Below are 17,857 nucleotides of genomic sequence, written 5' to 3'. Positions count from 1 at the left end.
ATCCATTTTCACACAATTATCTGTATGTATGCTAGAATTATAAAATTTAAGAATGGAAAAAAAAAAAAAAAAAGGAGTGCCTGGGTGACTCAGTCAGTTAAGCATCTGACTTCAGGTCAGATCATGATCTCAAGGTCCTGGGATCAAGCCCCATGTTGGGCTCTGCACTCAGCAGGCAGTCAGTCAGTCGGCTGGTCTCTCTTCCTCTCCTGCCTCTCCCTGTTCATACTGTTTCACTGTATTTCTTTTACCAGAATGGGGGAAGGGGATCACAAAACAGCTCTAAAATAATGTAGTAGAGGTGGGGTGCCTGGCTGGCTCAGGAGAGCATGCAACTCTTGATCTTAGGGTCTTGAGTTTGAGCCCCACATTGCAGAGTAGAGTTTACTTAAAAAAAGTGGGGGGGAGGAGGAGGAAAAGCAGAAGAGTCAAAGAGATGGTAGTATGAGACCTGAACTGATATTGCTGATCTTCAAGAAGGAAAAAAGATCCACACAGAAAGGAAAGCGGAAGCCATCTAGAAGCTGGAAAAAAGAAACAGATTCACCCCCTCGAGCCTCCAGGGAGAAATATGGTCCTATTCACATCTTGATTTTAGTTCACTGAGACCCTTTTCAGAATTCTGAACTCCAAAACTGTTACATAAAATTTTAGTTGTCTTAGTCCTTGCTTGGTAGTTTGTTATAGCAGCAATAGTAAACTAAGAATATAATGTAAAGCTGGAGTATCATGATACAAATTGTAAGGTCAAAGAGAAGTACAATATTTAGGATGGGCAAGGTAAAAAAAGATGGACAATCTATATATTTCTCAGAAATCTATTCCAGGGATCCCTGGGTGGCGCAGCGGTTTGGCGCCTGCCTTTGGCCCAGGGCATGATCCTGGAGACCCGGGATCGAATCCCACGTCGGGCTCCCGGTGCATGGAGCCTGCTTCTCCCTCTGCCTATGTCTCTGCCTCTCTCTCTCTCTGTGACTATCATAAATAATAAATAAAAATTAAAAAAAAAAAAGAAATCTATTCCAAGAAGACTTTGGCACATCTTGTTCTATAAAGCCAGCTTTTGAAAGGTCCCCAATACCTTTGATGGTTAAATCCCATCCTCATTCAACTCACCCAATCACCATTTGGTATAGTTGATTAGTCACTGATCCTTGCCTTGGATTCATGGCCACCAGTCTTTTTTTTTAAGATTTTATTTATTTATTCATAAGAGACACAGAGAGAGAGAGAGGGGCAGAGACACAGGCAGAGGGAGAAGCAGGCTCCACGCAGGGAGCCGGATGTGGGACTCAATCCTGGGTCTCCAGGATCGTGCCCTGGGCTGAAGGTAGCGCTAAACTGCTGAGCCACGGGGGCTGCCCAATGGCCACCAGTCTTAATTCTATTCCTATCTCATGGGCCATGACTTCTCAATTCACTTGTTAGTCCCTCCCATAACTCCCAACTGCTTAAATTAATTCCCAGGGTTTGCCAATCCAAAAGTGAAATTATTTAATCAGATGGTTTTAAGTGATTATGAAATACAAGTGCTGGGCCTGATAAGCGTTTTCTTCTCATGTACCATGAAGTCTATCCACAAGCAGTCTAATTGCTGGTGCCACCATACTATGAAGGGAAAGCATCTCTGTATTTTTCAGCTGTTACCATATTTGTCTGTGGCTTTTGTCCTCATAGTATACAATGTATCACCTAAACTCCAGGAATGTATGGGACATCCAGAAAGGAAGGAATGAAGAGCAATCCTTGAGGAGAAAAAGCCATTGGAGAAAAAGCCCCTTCCCCCCCCCCCCTTTTTTTAGATTTTGAGAGAGCAAGCACAAGCAAGGGGAGTGGAAGAGGGAGAAGCAGACTCCTGCTGGGCATGGACCCCGACATGGTGTTCAATCCTAGGACCCTGGGATCATGACCTGAGCCAAAGGCATATGTTTAACTGACTGAGCCATCCAGGCACCTCAAGAAGGCTGTCCCCTTTTTGTAGCGTTCCCAGATTCCACACCAATGACTCCTGCCTACTTCTTATTAGCCAGGACTATGAAATATATTCTTCTCATAAACCTTCTTTATTCTTTATTCTTTATTCTTCAGGAAACCTGAAGTAGGAATGGTTGTGTTGTGTTTTGTTTTTTTAAACTATATACCTGGAGATAATCTGGATTCTATTTATAAGGGACCAAAGGACAAGGAATACTGAGAGGACTAGATACTACTTGTCATACAGAGCCAGCATTTTACCACCCACTTGCAAATACACTAGAGATCATTAACCAAAAACATAAAATGCTCTTACATTGCCAGGACACCTGGGTGGCTCAGTCAGTTGAGTGTCCAACTCTTGGTTTCAACTCCAGTAACAATCTCATGGCCGCAGTCAGCATGTAGTCTGCTTGAAAGCTTATCTCCCTCTGTCCCTCCCTTAGCTCATGTGCACACATTTGCTGTCTCTCAAAATAAATGACTTTTTTAAAAAAATGCTCTTATATTGCCAATTAAACTTCCATATATCTTGTATAATTCAATGAAGACATATATATATGTCTATATATATAGACATAGGGAATATGTGTGTGTATATATGTGTGTGTGTGTGTGTATATATATATATATATATATATATATATATATATATGGAAATGGAAGTCTTTAGAGCTGAACCATAATGAAAATTCCATTATATGAAATAATTTTGCAGAACTTCTATTTAGTGTCTTTAAAAGCAACTAAAACTTTGTAATACAAAATTACCACAGAAAATAAAAATGCTAGGTGCTTTCCTTGAGAATGACACACAGAAAGGCAATTGCATTTATGTCATTTATTTCATTAGGACTCCAGGAAGAATTCTCTTGTGTACATTGATTGAAGAATAGTACCTGAAAGCTTCCCCCAAATTCCTCTCATTCATACTTTGTTCCTCCAGTATTTTAGAGTCTCTTAAGGGATATGTATTACCAAAAATCATTCCCACATTTTTACATTCATTCAGCTTCTTTCCAGAGTGGCTTTTCACATGTAGAGTAAGATTTATAAGATGGATATACCATTTCCCATGTACCCTACAGCCACTATTTCTCTCCAGTGTGATTACTAAAGGTCAAAAGCCAAGTAATAGACACACACACAGACACAAAGGCATTACCATTATTTCTAACATTCTTAACATTTTCTGCCTCTCTGAGATTACCAAAGAATGTTAACATCTAGGGCTAAGTATCTTACCATCATAGGGTTTCTCTTCACTGTGTTGTGACTTATTAACACCTGAAAATTTTTCAACATTTCTTACATTCATGAGTCTCCTTGCATATGAAGCAGTCAAGAATCTCTAAAACCTTTCCCAAAGCTATCCCATATTTCTTAGATGTATAGAAATCTCTCCACTGTTTTTTTTAAATGTTGATTCTTAAAAGATACAAGAAACAACTGCAGATCTTCCTGGGTCCTTTACATCTGTATGGTTTTATACCATCTGAAGTCTCATGTGAACATTAAGGCCTTGGCACTAAGGTTTTACCACATTCCTTAAGTACAGATGATTCATCACTAGTGTGAGTTATGTGCTATCAAAGCATGTGGTCATATTTTAAGGCTATAGATCATTCTTACCTTCACATCACTTTTACCTATTTATAAGTAATCTCTATGTCCAACATGAGACTCAAACTCACAACCCTGAGATCAAGCTTTACCAACTGAGCCAGCCAAGCACTCTGGACTTTTACAGCAATTTTGACATGTAAAATTAATGATAGAGCAACAACAAAAAGGTTCTCCCACATACCTTTGTAACTGGAAAGTTCTCTCAAGTGTTGAGTTCTTAAGCATTCTTTAAGGTATGAACAATTACTGCTCTCTCATATACATTATATGAATGGGAATTCTGGCCCAGGAAGTTCCTACCTATCTATTAAGGATGAAAAATGAGTAAAGCTTTCTCACACATTCTTTACTTTCATAAGTTACTTTATCCAGATGAGGTTAGATATGAACACTAGTCTGAAAAACATTTACAGGTTTTTTTCACATGCCTTAGTTCTTAAATGTTTAGCAAGTGCCGAAGATTGAGTGAAGGTTTTCCCACATTCCTTACATTTGTATGGTTTCTCTCCAGTGTGAGTTCGCATGTGAATACTAAGGCATGTGGAGTATCTAAAGGCTTTCCCACATTCTTTACATTTGTACGGCTTTTCTCCAGTATGTGTTCGCATGTGCATGTTAAGATTTGTAGAACGAGCAAAAGCTTTCCCACATTCTTTACATGCATAGGCCTTCTCTCCAGTGTGAGTTCTTAAATGTGTGGTCAGGCCTGATGACTGAGTGAAAGCTTTCCCACATTGCTTGCATTCATAGGGCTTCTCTCCAGTGTGTGTCCTTACATGCTGATTGAGCATCGAAGAATTATTAAAGGCTTTCCCACATTCCTTACATACATAGGGTTTCTCTCCAGTGTGTGTTCGCACGTGTAAGACAAGTCCTGAGGAACGAGTAAAAGTTTTCCCACACTCCTTACATACATATGGCTTTTCTCCACTGTGAATTCTTATGTGTTTTGTAAGGTATGAAGAATGAATAAAAGCTTTTCCACATTCCTTACATTCATATGGTTTTTCTCCCGTGTGAATTCGCATGTGTAAAATAAGTCCTGTGGATCGAGTAAAGGCTTTCCCACATTCTTTACATTCATATGGTTTTTCTCCAGTGTGGTGTCTCATGTGTACCTTCAGGGATGACTGATTAACAAAAGTTCTCTGATAATCTTTGCATTCACACACTTTCTCTTGTATCTGAATTTTCTTGCGTCCAGTAAGATTTGAAAGCTGACCAAAGGCTTTATCATGTTGAACACTCTCAGAAGTTTTCTCCCCAACAGGGATTTCCTTGGGCAAAGTACAAATAAAGTTCTTTTTAAAGGCTTTTCCATTCCGATTACCCTTAGAAGTTTTCTGTCGAATGTGAGTTGTAAATGAGTGTCCACTAAATGCTCTTCCACAGATGTTAGAGCCATATCGTTTCACTCCAGCATTGCTTCTCTCCTGCTGATTAAGGTTTAAATGATAACTAAAGATTCTGCACTCACTGTAACAGAATTTCTCCCCCATCACAACTTTTATGCATTGGAAACATCATAATTGAAGTGTTTTTTTCCATTTCCATTTAAGTATACAGACTTCCTGCTCTGTTTTTGAGTTATTTTAAGTAGAATAAACAGACTCTGAGGCTAAGACCCTGAATCATATTCTACTTTCACAGAGTATCCTCTAGTAATTATTCATACTGAATCATTTAAAACTTGTATTATTCTGACTAAATTCCCAGTGCATAAAAAAACTGGACATCTGAGTTATATTTATATGGATCTCTGAGGAGAAACAGGTTTGAAGTAGGTTTAGAGTGCTTCTCAAATTCTTGATATTCAAAGAATCTCTTCACAGATTCTGCTTTCTTTGGGTAAATGGCATTTATTTTATATAATTCGCATGGATTTTGTGCTTCTGGTCCTGATGTGGAAGAAAGGAATTACTTTTGGAGATCTTACCAATTGTATTTCATCTGATGTTTTTTCCAAAGAAATATCCTGAAGTGGTATGGAACCTTTGGTTTTGAGTTGCAATTCCAATTCTGAAAAAAAGTGGAAAATTTAGTTTGGGAGAAAAATCCTGGGAAAAAGTTGTTTAAAAGCATAGAGAATGACACCACAAAATATGATGGAGTAGGGAACTCCAGGACTCTTTCCCACCGGAAAACAAGAAGCTCACAAAAACTATCAAAATCAACTATTACAGAACTTTAGAATCTAGTCAAAAATGTACAACCACCAAGGGAACACTTAACAGAAGAAAGAAGCAGCTTTAGTTCACCAAGAGAGTGCTGAGGCATTTTAATTACTCACCTACCATCCCCACTCTTCAGATCAGCTGCAGCCGTTTAGACAAGCGGTATCTTTGAGTAAGTTACAAATACTAAAAAGAGCACTATGGACTTTGTTCTCAAAGAATTGCCACCGTGTGTTTCCATCTGTCTGCAGCTTCAAGGAATGTGCTTTGTATCAGCCAACTCAGAGAGTTCCCAACAAGACAGCATCTCAGACAACTACTGATGAAAGTGTCTAAAGGCAAGGCACCTGAGTGGCTCAGTCCATTAAGTGTTCACCTTCAGCTCAGGTCATGATTTTGGGGTCCTGAGATCAGGCCCAGCATTGGACTCCCTGCTCAACAGGGAGTCTGCTTCTCCTTCTGCCCTCCCCACCGCTTGTGTGCTCTCTCTCAGTCTCTCTCTCTCTCTCAAATAAACAAAATCTTAAAAAAAAGAAAGAAAAAGAAAGAAAGAAAAAAAAAGAGAAAGAAAGAAAGAAGAGAAAAGAAAAGAAAGAAAAGAAAAAAGAAAAGAAAAGTAAAGTCTGAAGGTAAAGTATTGCTTACCACAGTCCAAGGAAAAGGCAAGTATCTGAGACAAACAAAAGACACCCTGAAAAGCCTTAGAAGGAACAGACTGGGAAGGTTGATATGTGCATAAATAGGGCTTTTAAAACCTCAAATGTTGGGGCAACTGGGTGGCTCAGTGGTTGAACATCTGCCTTTGGCTCAGGTCGTGAACCCAGGATCCTGGGATCGAGACCTGCTTCTCCCTCTGCCTATTTATGTCTCTGCCTCTCTCTGCCTCTCATGAATAGATAAATACAATCTTTAAAATAATAATAATAATAAAACCTCAAGAAGTCCACAAGCATGCCCAGGGCTAGATGCATGCTCAGAAAGGCTGGAGAGGACCCAAAGCTTTCACTTCTGGCTGACCTTCAGCATCCACTCCAACAGGAATGGAAGGCTAAAGAAGAGCTGTAAGTGGCCTAGCTAAACACTGAAGGAGTGGCTCAACACACAGCCAATTAACAAAAACTAAAAGAATACCTTTAGTTTTCTTTTCTTGGCTCCAGGTATGTAAGGAATTTCTGTCCCTCTAAGGTGACCACTAAATTAACAGAACAAATTTCAGGGACTGCACTAAAAAAGAATGCAGAACACACAACAATTATTTATTTATTTTTAAAGATTTTATTTATTTATTCATGACAGACACAGAGAGAGAGGCAGAGACACAGGCAGAGGGAGAGGGAAAGAAGCAGGCTCCATGCAGGGAGCCTGACGTGGGACTCAATTCCGGGTCTCCAGGATCACACCCCAGGGCTGAAGGCGGCACCAAACTGCTGGCACCGAGACTTCCCTACAAAAATAATTTAAAAGACAAAACAAACACCAACAATACAAAACAAGCAGCAACAGCATCAAACTCAGGGAGAAGTGAATCAGATTTTTTAATTGCCACATTATGATATCTAAAATTTACATTTCCAACTAAAACATATGAGGTATGCAAAGGAACAATAAAAAAAAAATACAAATTATTCCTGAAAGCCAAGGCATTGGACTTACTAATAACTTTGAATCAATTTGTTTCAACACACCCAAGTTGCTAACAGAAACCATGAACAAAGACCTAAAGGAAACTAGAAGAATTATGCCTCACTAAAGAGATTGTCAATAAGAGACAGAAATTACAAAAAAGAACCAAATAAAATTCTGGAGCTGAAAAGTACAGTATCAAGAATGAGTGGTACTGGAAAAAGAATAGACATATACAGAACAGAATCCAGAATAAAAAACCCATACATCTAGAATCAATATATTCTTGACAGGTGTGCCAGGACCATTCAATGGGGAAAGAACAGTCTCTTCAACACACAGTGCTAGGATAACTGGATATCTTTATGCAGAAGAATCAAACTGGACCCCTACCTCACACCATATATACAAATTCACTCAAAGCAGGTCAAAAACCTAATGTAAAGGCTAAATGTATAAACTCTTAGAAGAAAACAAGGGGGTAAATCTTCAGAACCTGGGATTTGACTGTCCAATCTTTTTATCTTATTCTTAGATATGACATCAAAAGCACCAAAGAAAACAAAGATAAATGGGACCCCACTGCAATTAAAAATGTGTATCAGGGACGCCTGGGTGACTCAGTGGTTGAGTGTCTGCCTTTGGCTTAGGGCATGATCCTGGAGTCCCAGGATCGAGTCCCACATCAGGCTCTTTTCAAGGAGCCTGCATCTTCCACTGCCTCTGTCTCTGCCTCTCTCTGTGTCTCTCATGAATAAATAAAGTCTTTTAAAAAAATGTAAATCAAAGAACACTATCAAAAAAGCAAAAGGATAACCCCAAAAATGGAAGAAAATATTTGCAAATCATCCATGCGATACAGGTCCACTATTAGAGTACAGAAAGAATTCATATGCTTCAACAACAACAAAACAAACAACCCAAGGTTCAACATGGACACAGAACTTGAATTGGTGTTTCTCCAAAGACACAGAAATGGTCCATAAGTACACAAAAAGTGTCCAACATCATTTCTTTTAAGGAAATGCACATCAAAATCACAATAAGATACCACTTCATACCTATTAGGATGGTTACTATCAAAAAAAAAAAAAAAAAGGAAAGGAGAGAAGGCAAGAGGGAGGAAGAAAGGAAGGAAGAACTGATGGCAAGGAGTAACTGCTACACTGCTGGAAGGAATATAGTATAGGCTCTGCGTAAAATAGTTTGGTAATCCTTAACAAGTTAAACATAAAATGACCATATGCCCCCACAATTCTACTTCTAGGTAAGTTAACAGTTATGAAATTGAACTCTGTATGATTCTATTTGATATCTACAGAATAGGCAAACTTGTAAATCAGAAAGTAGATTAGTGGTTGCAGGGAGTAGGGGGAAGGCTGAATGGAGGCTGACTGCTTAGTGCTTACAGGGTTTCCTTTTCAAGTGACGAAAATATTTTGGAACTAAAAGGAGATAATGGTTGCACAACACTGTGAATGTACTCAATACCAATAAATCATACTCCCTAAAATGATTAATTCTTGTGTACTTTATCTCAAAAAAAAAAAGTATAATGGCACATACATGTCTGAATATGCTGAAACACGATAAAAAGGTTGAAACAAAAGGGAAGTTGCACTACACAGAGTATGGCTGTGTTAGTAGTCTGGCAATGATAAGGGTATGGTGTCAAAATTTTAGGCAATCTACAAAGCTTAATATTCTGGAAACCTAAGGCTGATAGTACACAAAAAACACTGATAGAATCAGGAAAACAAGATAGAAAGTACTGTAAAATAAGCTGTCTGCAAGTAATGAAATTTTCAATTGAGTCAGACAGATCTTTCTGGGAGAACAGGAAAAAGTTGAGATCAATGGAAATTTAAAGATATAAGGAGCTGAAGGTTCCTCAGCAAACTCAGAAACCAAATGGCTTCAGGCTTCTCAGAAAAAAAGAGTACTTCTTTGAAAGTTTGCCAAGTGGCATTTCCAAATGTACTGCACCTTTCCCAGACTAGCATCGCTCGTCGCAAAACTTTATTCATGAACTTACCCTGCAGAACTCCTCTCCCTCCTGCCCTCAGCTCTTCTGCTACTTCCATTGTAGAGTTGAGACCAGGTTGGCATGATTCATATCCTGCTTATAGGAAAAATATATAAAGAGGACCTTGCACGACACAAAATGCAGTCTTTGGGTAGGAACCAACACTTTAACTTCAGAGTTTCTTTAGACACTTAAGTCTCACTCCACAAACAGAAAAATAATCACACAAAATTTTAAATCAATGCAATAAGACTATTCAAAAAAAAAAAAAAAGACTATTCTAAAAGGAACAAAAATGTAAGTATATTCTTTCTCTGTGCCCTCAAATGACTAGAGAGCTCTAACACCTGAAAATCATGTCCAGCCTCATATACATTTAAAGTCTTAAGGTTTGGGGTACTTGGGTGGCTCAGTTAGTTAAGTGTCTGCTTTTGGCTCAGGTCATGATCCTGGAGTCCAGGGACTGAGCCCCACAGTGGGCTCCCTGCTCAGTAGGAGTCTGCTCTCCCTCTCCATCTGCACCCCCCACCCCAGCTCATGTTCTCTCTTGCATGTGCACACACACGCATGTGCCCTCTCTCTCCCAACTAAATAAATAAAATCTTTAAAAAGAAAGAAAGTCTGACTGTCTTAGGTTTTCAGTCCCTAAAAGGAATAAAGTCATTTATTTAGACAGATCTTCATTTTCACAGGGAACCTTCTAGATGGTAAGGCACCTGAGGCCAGGGATCGTTCATCTTGTTTGCCACAGTATTCTCATTTGACAATAGAGATACTTAAGAAACATTCATTTCATAAAGGGCTCAGTGAAAAAATTATGCCAGCCCTACCTAGAGTAATGAGATTCTGGTAGTTCTCCAACATCACATCTCTGTAGAGATCTCTCTGTGCTTGATCCAACAAAGTCCACTCCTCCTGGGTAAAGTCCACAGCCACATCCTCGAAGGTCACTAAGTGCTAAATAATCAAATACATGGTGGCTTCAGCTAACTACCATCTTCTTTGAGGTTCTCAGGAAGATGTATGAGGGACTAAGGAAGGTAGACTAGAAGCCTACAGTACCCCTGGGCCCAGACCTCTTCTTTCTAGCTACAGATGCTGCCTGGTGCTTATAGGCACTCACATGGACTTACCAGCATTACTGACACATGACTAAACTTCTGTTACCACAACCTTACTGTGGGTTCTTCTTGCTTTATTCCTCCTCTATTTATTGGCTGCAGTTAGCACTGAACACAACACTAAAGTCTACTAACAGGTGAATTATTTCCATGGTAACACACACATTCCAGGAGATTAGACACTTTCATATCATTTCTCAATATCTATCATAACGCTCAGCAAAATGATAAGCCAACAAAACATGACTAAAGATCAGAAAGAATGAATATTGAGATAAAAGAATCATTTCCGGGGATCCCTGGGTGGCTCAGCGGTTTGGCGCCTGCCTTTGGCCCAGGGTGCGATCCTGGGAGTCTCAGAATCGAGTCCCGCGTCGGGCTCCCGGCATGGAGCCTGCTTCTCCCTCCTCCTGTGTCTCTGCCTCTCTCTCTCTCTCTCCCTCTCTCTCTATGTCTATCATAAATAAATAAACCTTTAAAAAAATCATTTCCAGTGTAATCTCTATATATTCTGAGATGGCATGAGTCCTGGAGAAATTGACTTGGGACTCATTCCTTAAGCAGGGCCATTAATTGCTTTCAGAAGCCTTGGGACATTACAAGGAGATATGGCTACCCAACAAATAAGCCTGACATTTGAAGGTCAACTTTACACTTACCTGAGAAGAATCCTTAAGTAATCCAGCCACCATCCTTGCCTCAATTTTTCCCTCATGAAGACAGAAAGGGTCCCAAGAAAGATGACCTCAGAGAGAAGAAAACCATGAACTCTGAAGCCAATCCAATTCCAATAATCACATGTTATAAGCTATCCCACACTACGCACAGAACATATCACACACTAATTTCATAAACTGATAAAGTGCTCTGAGTTACCTGGAGCAAGAAAATTGTTTTCTGGATCTTGCTACCCATGAGGACCTGGTTATATATTCCATCTCAGAGTTACACAAATTACAGTAGAGAGAGGCAGAGCTGTTTGACACAACAGAATTCACGAACATGTTACCCCCTCAAAAAGCACACACAACTTCTTGTATCCCAAATCCCAGGAACCGGATTTACACATGCTCTGCTCATTTCTGTTGTTCTTATATGGCCCACTGCATGGTCACTCAGCCCCTAAGCACTGGATCTGCCATTTGTGAAGGAACTATGCGAAAAGAAACATCAACAAGGACTTACCACACACCTGATTCACATCAAGGGCTGCCATCCTGTGAGTTTGATAGTAAAAGTTTCCAGAATATTCCAGTTCTTGCTCAGAAGACCAGAGAAGCTTTTGAGTTTAAATTAAGAGGTTGATCTCAATTTCTCTTTGAGTACTGGACTGTCTGGGTAACTGGTTCACAATATCCATTATTAAGCAACAGACATTTTTTCCTCAGTCATCAGACATCACTCTTTAGCCATCTCTGTGCAGATGAAACACATGACAGTCATTTTAAAAACTGTCTACTATCCTAGCATGCAAATATTAATACCAACCTCTGTTTACTGAGCACTGTTAGTAGTTCTACACTACTACTGTTAGTGTAGTGTTACTACACTCCTACACTGTTAGGAGTATATGAACTCCTTTAGTTGTCCTAACATCCCTCCAAATTGGGTATTAATAACTGACATTTAATAATTGAGAAAATGGAGGTTCACACAGGATTAAAAAATGGCTCAAATCACTAGTTAGGAAAAGAAAGCCAGGCAGACACATGTTGGTATGGCAAGAACCTTATCTCTTGTAGTAGCTCTTATTCCTGAGATGACCAGAATTCAGTCCACATCCTCTGCTAGGCATAATGGAGACAAGAAATACAAAAGGTTTTATGAAGTAAGAAGTCCCCCTGAGTACCACCTGCTGGAGCTTAGTTGCATTTGGAACTTTTGCCTCCCTTTGTCTCATTCCTTCATTCAGTTAGCAAATATTAGTAAGGGCCTTCCTCTTGCCAGGCCAGGTACTCAGCAATGAAGAGGGAACAGTTCTTAGGGATCTCACAGTTCAACTGGACAATGCAGGTAAGAAACAGGTAAATTAATTATCAGTTGGTGATGAGCGGTAAAAAGAATCAATCCCATTAAAGTATAATGAATACCACACATACACAAATATATTCACAATATAAAGATAAGACTGGTTAAAGATAGGATAAAGACAGAATAGAGAAATAATCACTTCAGAGGACTGTGATAAGTGATAACTCACTTAAAAAGTAAGTGTCTGGGACACCTGGGTGGCTCAGCGGTTGAGCATCTGCCTTCAGCTCAGGGTGTGATCCCACAGTCCTGGGATCGAGTCTCACATTGGGCTCCCTGCATGGAGCCTGCTTCTCCCTCTATGTCTCTGCCTGCCTCTCTCTCTGTGTCTCTCAAGAATAAATAAATAAAATCTTAAAAAAAAAAAAAAGTAAGTGTCCAGGGCCAGCCCAGGTGGCTCAGCAGTTTAGCACTGCATTCAGCCCAGAGCATGATCCTGGAGACCCGGGATTGAGTCCCATGTCAGGCTCCCTGCATGGAGCCTGCTTCTCCATCTGCCTGTGTCTCTCATGATTTTAAAATCTTAAAAAAAAAAAAAAAAAGTGTCCAAATTTTGACCCAAAGATATCCAAATTTGAGTATCATAATTTTAGAAAAACTCAAAAAACATTTCTCATGTTAGCTACTCCAACAGCACCTGAATGTCAGGTTTTTTTATGTTAAAACTGAAGGCTTTCTATATTATCTCACAGTTAACTACAAAAACTAGTATACAAATATATTGTGCGTCTTTTCACCCTTTCTTACTACTGATCAATTCTACTTTCTTCCAAGAAGTATTGGTTTTTATTTTTAGTCATTCTTTCAGTACATTTCCTTCTACTTCTATTAATTCTTGCTCAACCTCATGAAGTAGCAGAGTTTCATTTCTTGAACTTCTTTTCTTGAATTACAAGCATACATACAACTAAGGAAGGCAATCACTGAATAAAAATCTCAATGAAGTATTAAGAAATAAACAGCACTGGGCACCTGGGTGGCTCAGTGGTTGAGAGTCGGCCTTCGGCTCCAGTCATGATGCTGGGGTCCTTGGGATGGAGTCCCGCATCAGGCTCCCCACAGGGAGCCTGCTTCTCCCTCTGCCTGTGTCTCTGCATCTCTCACGAATGAATAAAATCTTAAAGAAAAGAAATGAACAGCCCCATAAATCATCATTCAGGTTGAGAAATAGAATATTTCCAAATTCAGCATCTTAGACATCTTGTCTCTTTTCCAAATCACTAACTCCATGCCTCCCAACTGCAACCACTATCCTGACATTTAACACTCTAGAGCATTATGCGTACTTTTTAATTTTAAAGAAAGAATATCAAACAGCATGCGTTCTTTTGTGTCTGGCTTCTTTCACTTGACATTGTGTTTGTGACATTCATCCAAGTTGCATCTGTGCTCCTTCCTTTTGCTAATAAAGACTATGCCACAAAAAATATATGCTACCATTCATCCATTCGCCCCTTAATCCACTTTGGGTTATTTCCAATTTAGGGATATTTCAAATCATGTTACAAATAGCGTTTATATTCAGTTGGTGGACATGTGCGTGCATAGGATGAACAGATCGTATTTAACTGATACTTTTTAAAAAAAGTGTTTCCACTAGCAGCGTATGCACATGTCAACCAACACTTGGCACTGCCACTCTTTTTAGTATTACTTTAGGTCACTCAGCGTGTGCGGTAGCACCACATTGTGGTTTCTATTTACAAATCTCTGTGGTTTCTATTTGTGGTTGCTAATGATATGAAGCATCTTTTCATATATTTATTGTCCATTTGTCTTTTTTTTTTTTTTTTTGAAGAGCCTATCCAAATTTCTGGTTCATTTTTCACTTTGGGTATTCATTTGTAGGCGTTATTACATAATTCCTTTGTTGTTACATGTGAGACAATAAACCAAATACTAAAGATCGAGTATCAGGCCTGCAAGTTTTTTTAATCTTACTTTCGAAGGGTTTCTCATACACACTTAAATATACATGGAGGGGGATATAGAAAGGGGTACACCAGGCATGCAAAATGCTAACAAACGGTCAATGGGCAACAAGATACACCTGAACAAGTCCTCGAACTTCAGTAACGGGCGCCCACGGCCAGAGCACTTCCGTCCAGCGCTCACCAGAACGCCGCGCCATCTCCAGGTCGGGGAGGAGAGGGCACTGCGGCCGTTTCCACCACTGCGTCCACGCTTCTCCTCTGGAGAAAGGGCAGCAGTTTGTTCTGGCAGCTTTTGAGGAGGGGCTCGGGCGGAGAGAAAGGCCCTGCGTCCACCGGGGGCCCCGCCACGGCCCCGACTCCCAGCCGCGCGGGCGGAGGCGCAAGAGCCTCTCGGAGGGACCCGGGCGGCCGCAGCCGCTGGGGCGTCGTGTGCCGACGGCGAGGACGCGCCCCGAGTCCGAGCAAGCCACGGAAGTTCGAACCCGCGGGGGTGAGCGCCCAGCGGAGGCCGACAGAGGGGACAACCCCCCCTCCCACGCAGGGCGCAGCGGGAAGTGAAACGGTATCCGTCGAGCACTTCCGCTTCCGGTTTCCGCCGCGAGGTCAGCATAAGGGGCGGGGGCCTCAGGAGCATCCGGGTCGGGCTGAGGGTAGCGACCGCCTCTTCCGGACGCCAGGGGAGGCCGCTGGCCCTGGGCGCGGGGGCCCGAGTTGGAAGAGTGACGGAGGCGGTGGGCGGGGTTTGCCGCCAGGTTCCGGGTCAAGGGAGCTCATCAAACGGTTTTCTACAAGTCTTTCTCCTTGTTGGTTCAGCCTCGCTCAGCGCTTTGCATTTTTATAAAGATGCTACCATGGGATCCCTGGGGGGGCTCAGCGGTTTAGCGCCTGCCTTGGGCCCAGGGCGTGATCCTGGAGACCGGGGATCGAGTCCCCCGGCGGGCTCCCTGCATGGAGCCTCTTCTCCCTCTGCCTGTCTCCCCCTCTCTGTGTCTCTCACGAATAAATCAATAAAATATTTAAAAAATAATAATAATACTGCTAGTCCTTAAAATGAATTCTCAGCTCATTCAGCCCTCTTTTTAGACCTTTAGTCTTGAGACAATTCTCACAGCGCATAATCAACCCATTTTAAATGTACCGTACAAGATTATTAAATGTTTTAAAATGTTACTGATGAATCAGTATTTGATCATTGTCTTGATTTTTTTATTAAAATGTATATTTCTGGGATCCCTGGGTGGCGCAGCGGTTTAGCGCCTGCCTTTGGCCCAGGGCGTGATCCTGGAGACCCGGGATCGAATCCCACATCGGGCTCCCGGTGCATGGAGCCTGCTTCTCCCTCTGCCTGTGTCTCTGCCTCTCTCTCTCTCTCTCTCTCTCTCTGTGACTATCATAAATAAATAAAAATTTAAAAAAAAAATTAAAAAAAAATAAAATAAAATGTATATTTCTAATCATATTTTATAAACCCTAAAGAACTGGTTGAATGAATGTTTATTTTCCTGAAGGTATTTTTAAGATAAAGCTTCATAATGGCCTATAAACTTTGCATATCTATGTAGTTTGATACATATTGCCGAGTTTGAAAATCTTGTGTATTGTACTGGTTTTATACAAAATATTGAATAGTGAAAGTTGTATAATTATAATCATATAATTAAAAGTATTAACCAAACAAAAATAAAAAATAAATAAAATGTACCGTACAGTGGGTGTGTAGTACTAGCAGTAGCTGTACTACTGTGTTGTAGTCACAGTACAGAGCTGTGTTGGCATCACCACAGTCAATTTTAGTACGTTTTCATAATGAGAAGGAAACCCGGTACCCTCTTAGGTACAATCCCCACCTCACCCGAAGCCCAAGGCAACAACTAATCTACTTTTTGTCTCTAGGGATTTGCCTATTCCCCCATTACATGTAAGCAAAACATTACAGTATATGCCCTTTGTGTCTAACTTCTTTGACTTATATAAGGTTTTCAAGGTTCGTCCATGTTGTAGCATGTTACTAGAGTACTTCATCTTTTTCTTAATAATATTCTACTGTCTGGGTGTGTCATAATTTATTCGTTAGTTGATGGACACTGAGTTACTTTCACTTTTTTGACTATTATGAATAATGTAGGCTATTTTTTGAATAGTGATCAGAGGAAAATTCATATTCCTAAACATTTTTAAGATATTATTTATTTGGGGATCCCTGGGTGGCTACAACAACTCTTTGTTTTTGTCCATGTCACCATCTGGGGGTCCTGGGATCCATCCACTTTCAGGCTCCTTGCTCAGAACAGAGTCTGCTTGAGATTCTTTCCCTCTCCCTCCCCTTCAGTTCCTCTCTCCATCCCCACTCTGCACTCTCTATAAGTAAATAAATAAATATTTAAAAACTAAAATTTTGGGGCAGCCCGGGTGGCTCAGCGGCTTAGCACCTGCCTTCAGTCCAGGGCGTGATCCTGGAGACAGGGGATCGAGTCCCACATCCAGCTCCCTGTGTGTATCCTGCATCTCCCTCTGCCTGTGTCTCTGCCTCTCTCTGTGTGTGTCTCTAAAGAATAAATAAATAAAATCTTTTTTAAAATTTTTTAAAAATATATTTTATTTGTTTGTTTGAAGAGAGAGATATAAGAGAGAGCAGAGCAGAAGGGAGGGGCAGAGAGAGAAGCAGGCTCCCTGCCGGGCAGAGAGCCCAACTTCAGACTGGATCCCAGGACCCTGGGATAATGGTCTGAGCCAAAGGCAGAGGTTTAACAGACTAAGCCACCCAAGCGCCCCTTCCTACACGTTTTTATCCTTAAAATGAGATAATAAAAATAAATATCAAACTAAAAAAAAGAGAAATAGAATATCATTGCAAACCAACATAGAAGGTTATATAAGAACTTAACACTACAAAAGAGCATCAAGCCCAGATGGATTGGTATTTGGCTGAGTGGGGGTGGTAACAGATTTATTGAGACTACACATACAATTCACCCATTTAAAGTGTACATTCAGTGATTATTATATTCAGAGTTGTGAAACCATTACCACAACCAGTTTTAGAACATTTTCACTACCCCTAGCTCCCCATCCCATCCCCAACCCTAAGCAGCTACTAATCTATTGTCTCTATAGATTTGCCTATACTGACAATTTCATATAAGTTTTAAAAAATACTGTGTGCTCTTCTGTGACTGATTTATTTTACATAGCATAAACTTTTCAAGGTTAATCTATGGTGTAGCATTTACAGTATTTTCTTCTTTTTTAAGCGTATTTAATTTTTAAAATAATCTCTACACACAATGTGGGGCTCAAACTCGTGACTCTGAGATCAAGAGTTGCATGCTCTCCTGACTGAGCCAGTCA

At 40.5% G+C, this 17,857-nt stretch overlaps 1 protein-coding gene across 10 annotated transcripts; it reads right to left on the bottom strand.

Moving 5' to 3' along the window:
* Window positions 1-2,800: 2,800 nt before the first annotated feature.
* ZNF846 (zinc finger protein 846) lies at window positions 2,801-15,083 on the bottom strand. 10 transcript variants are annotated; one of them, XM_072787381.1, is made up of 8 exons: window positions 14,691-15,083; window positions 13,548-13,692; window positions 11,737-11,959; window positions 11,204-11,314; window positions 10,254-10,380; window positions 9,433-9,519; window positions 5,537-5,619; window positions 2,801-5,036 (listed from the first exon to the last, which is right to left on the bottom strand). In XM_072787381.1, the coding sequence occupies exons 4-8, from the start codon at window positions 11,234-11,236 to the stop codon at window positions 4,008-4,010; spliced, it is 1,359 nt and encodes a 452-aa protein (XP_072643482.1). In that variant the 5' UTR covers window positions 11,237-11,314; window positions 11,737-11,959; window positions 13,548-13,692; window positions 14,691-15,083; the 3' UTR covers window positions 2,801-4,007. The 10 variants fall into 10 exon arrangements, with proteins under 10 accessions (XP_072643482.1, XP_072643481.1, XP_072643479.1 ...); XM_072787380.1 differs by having other exon boundaries at window positions 11,204-11,289; window positions 14,691-15,082; XM_072787378.1 differs by having other exon boundaries at window positions 2,801-5,033; window positions 11,204-11,289; window positions 11,730-11,959; window positions 14,691-15,081.
* Window positions 15,084-17,857: the final 2,774 nt, after the last annotated feature.

This window comes from Canis lupus, chromosome 19 (genome assembly GCF_048164855.1).
Source record: "Canis lupus baileyi chromosome 19, mCanLup2.hap1, whole genome shotgun sequence".
Taxonomy (NCBI): Eukaryota; Metazoa; Chordata; class Mammalia; order Carnivora; family Canidae; genus Canis; species Canis lupus.
Note: the sequence above shows the minus strand (reverse complement) of the source record. Positions and strands in the feature narration are given on the sequence as shown.

Excerpts from the sequence above, each read along its gene's own strand:
- ZNF846 (XM_072787376.1), bottom strand. The coding sequence starts at position 11,760 with ATGGCAGCCCTTGATGTGAATCAGGTGTGTG. Across the intron at positions 11,290-11,729 it reads TGATGTGAATCAGGTGTGTG|GTCATCTTTCTTGGGACCCT; the intron begins GTAAGTCCTTGT and ends CTTCTCTCTGAG. Across the intron at positions 9,520-10,253 it reads CCAGAATCTCATTACTCTAG|CAGGATATGAATCATGCCAA; the intron begins GTAGGGCTGGCA and ends TTTTCCTATAAG.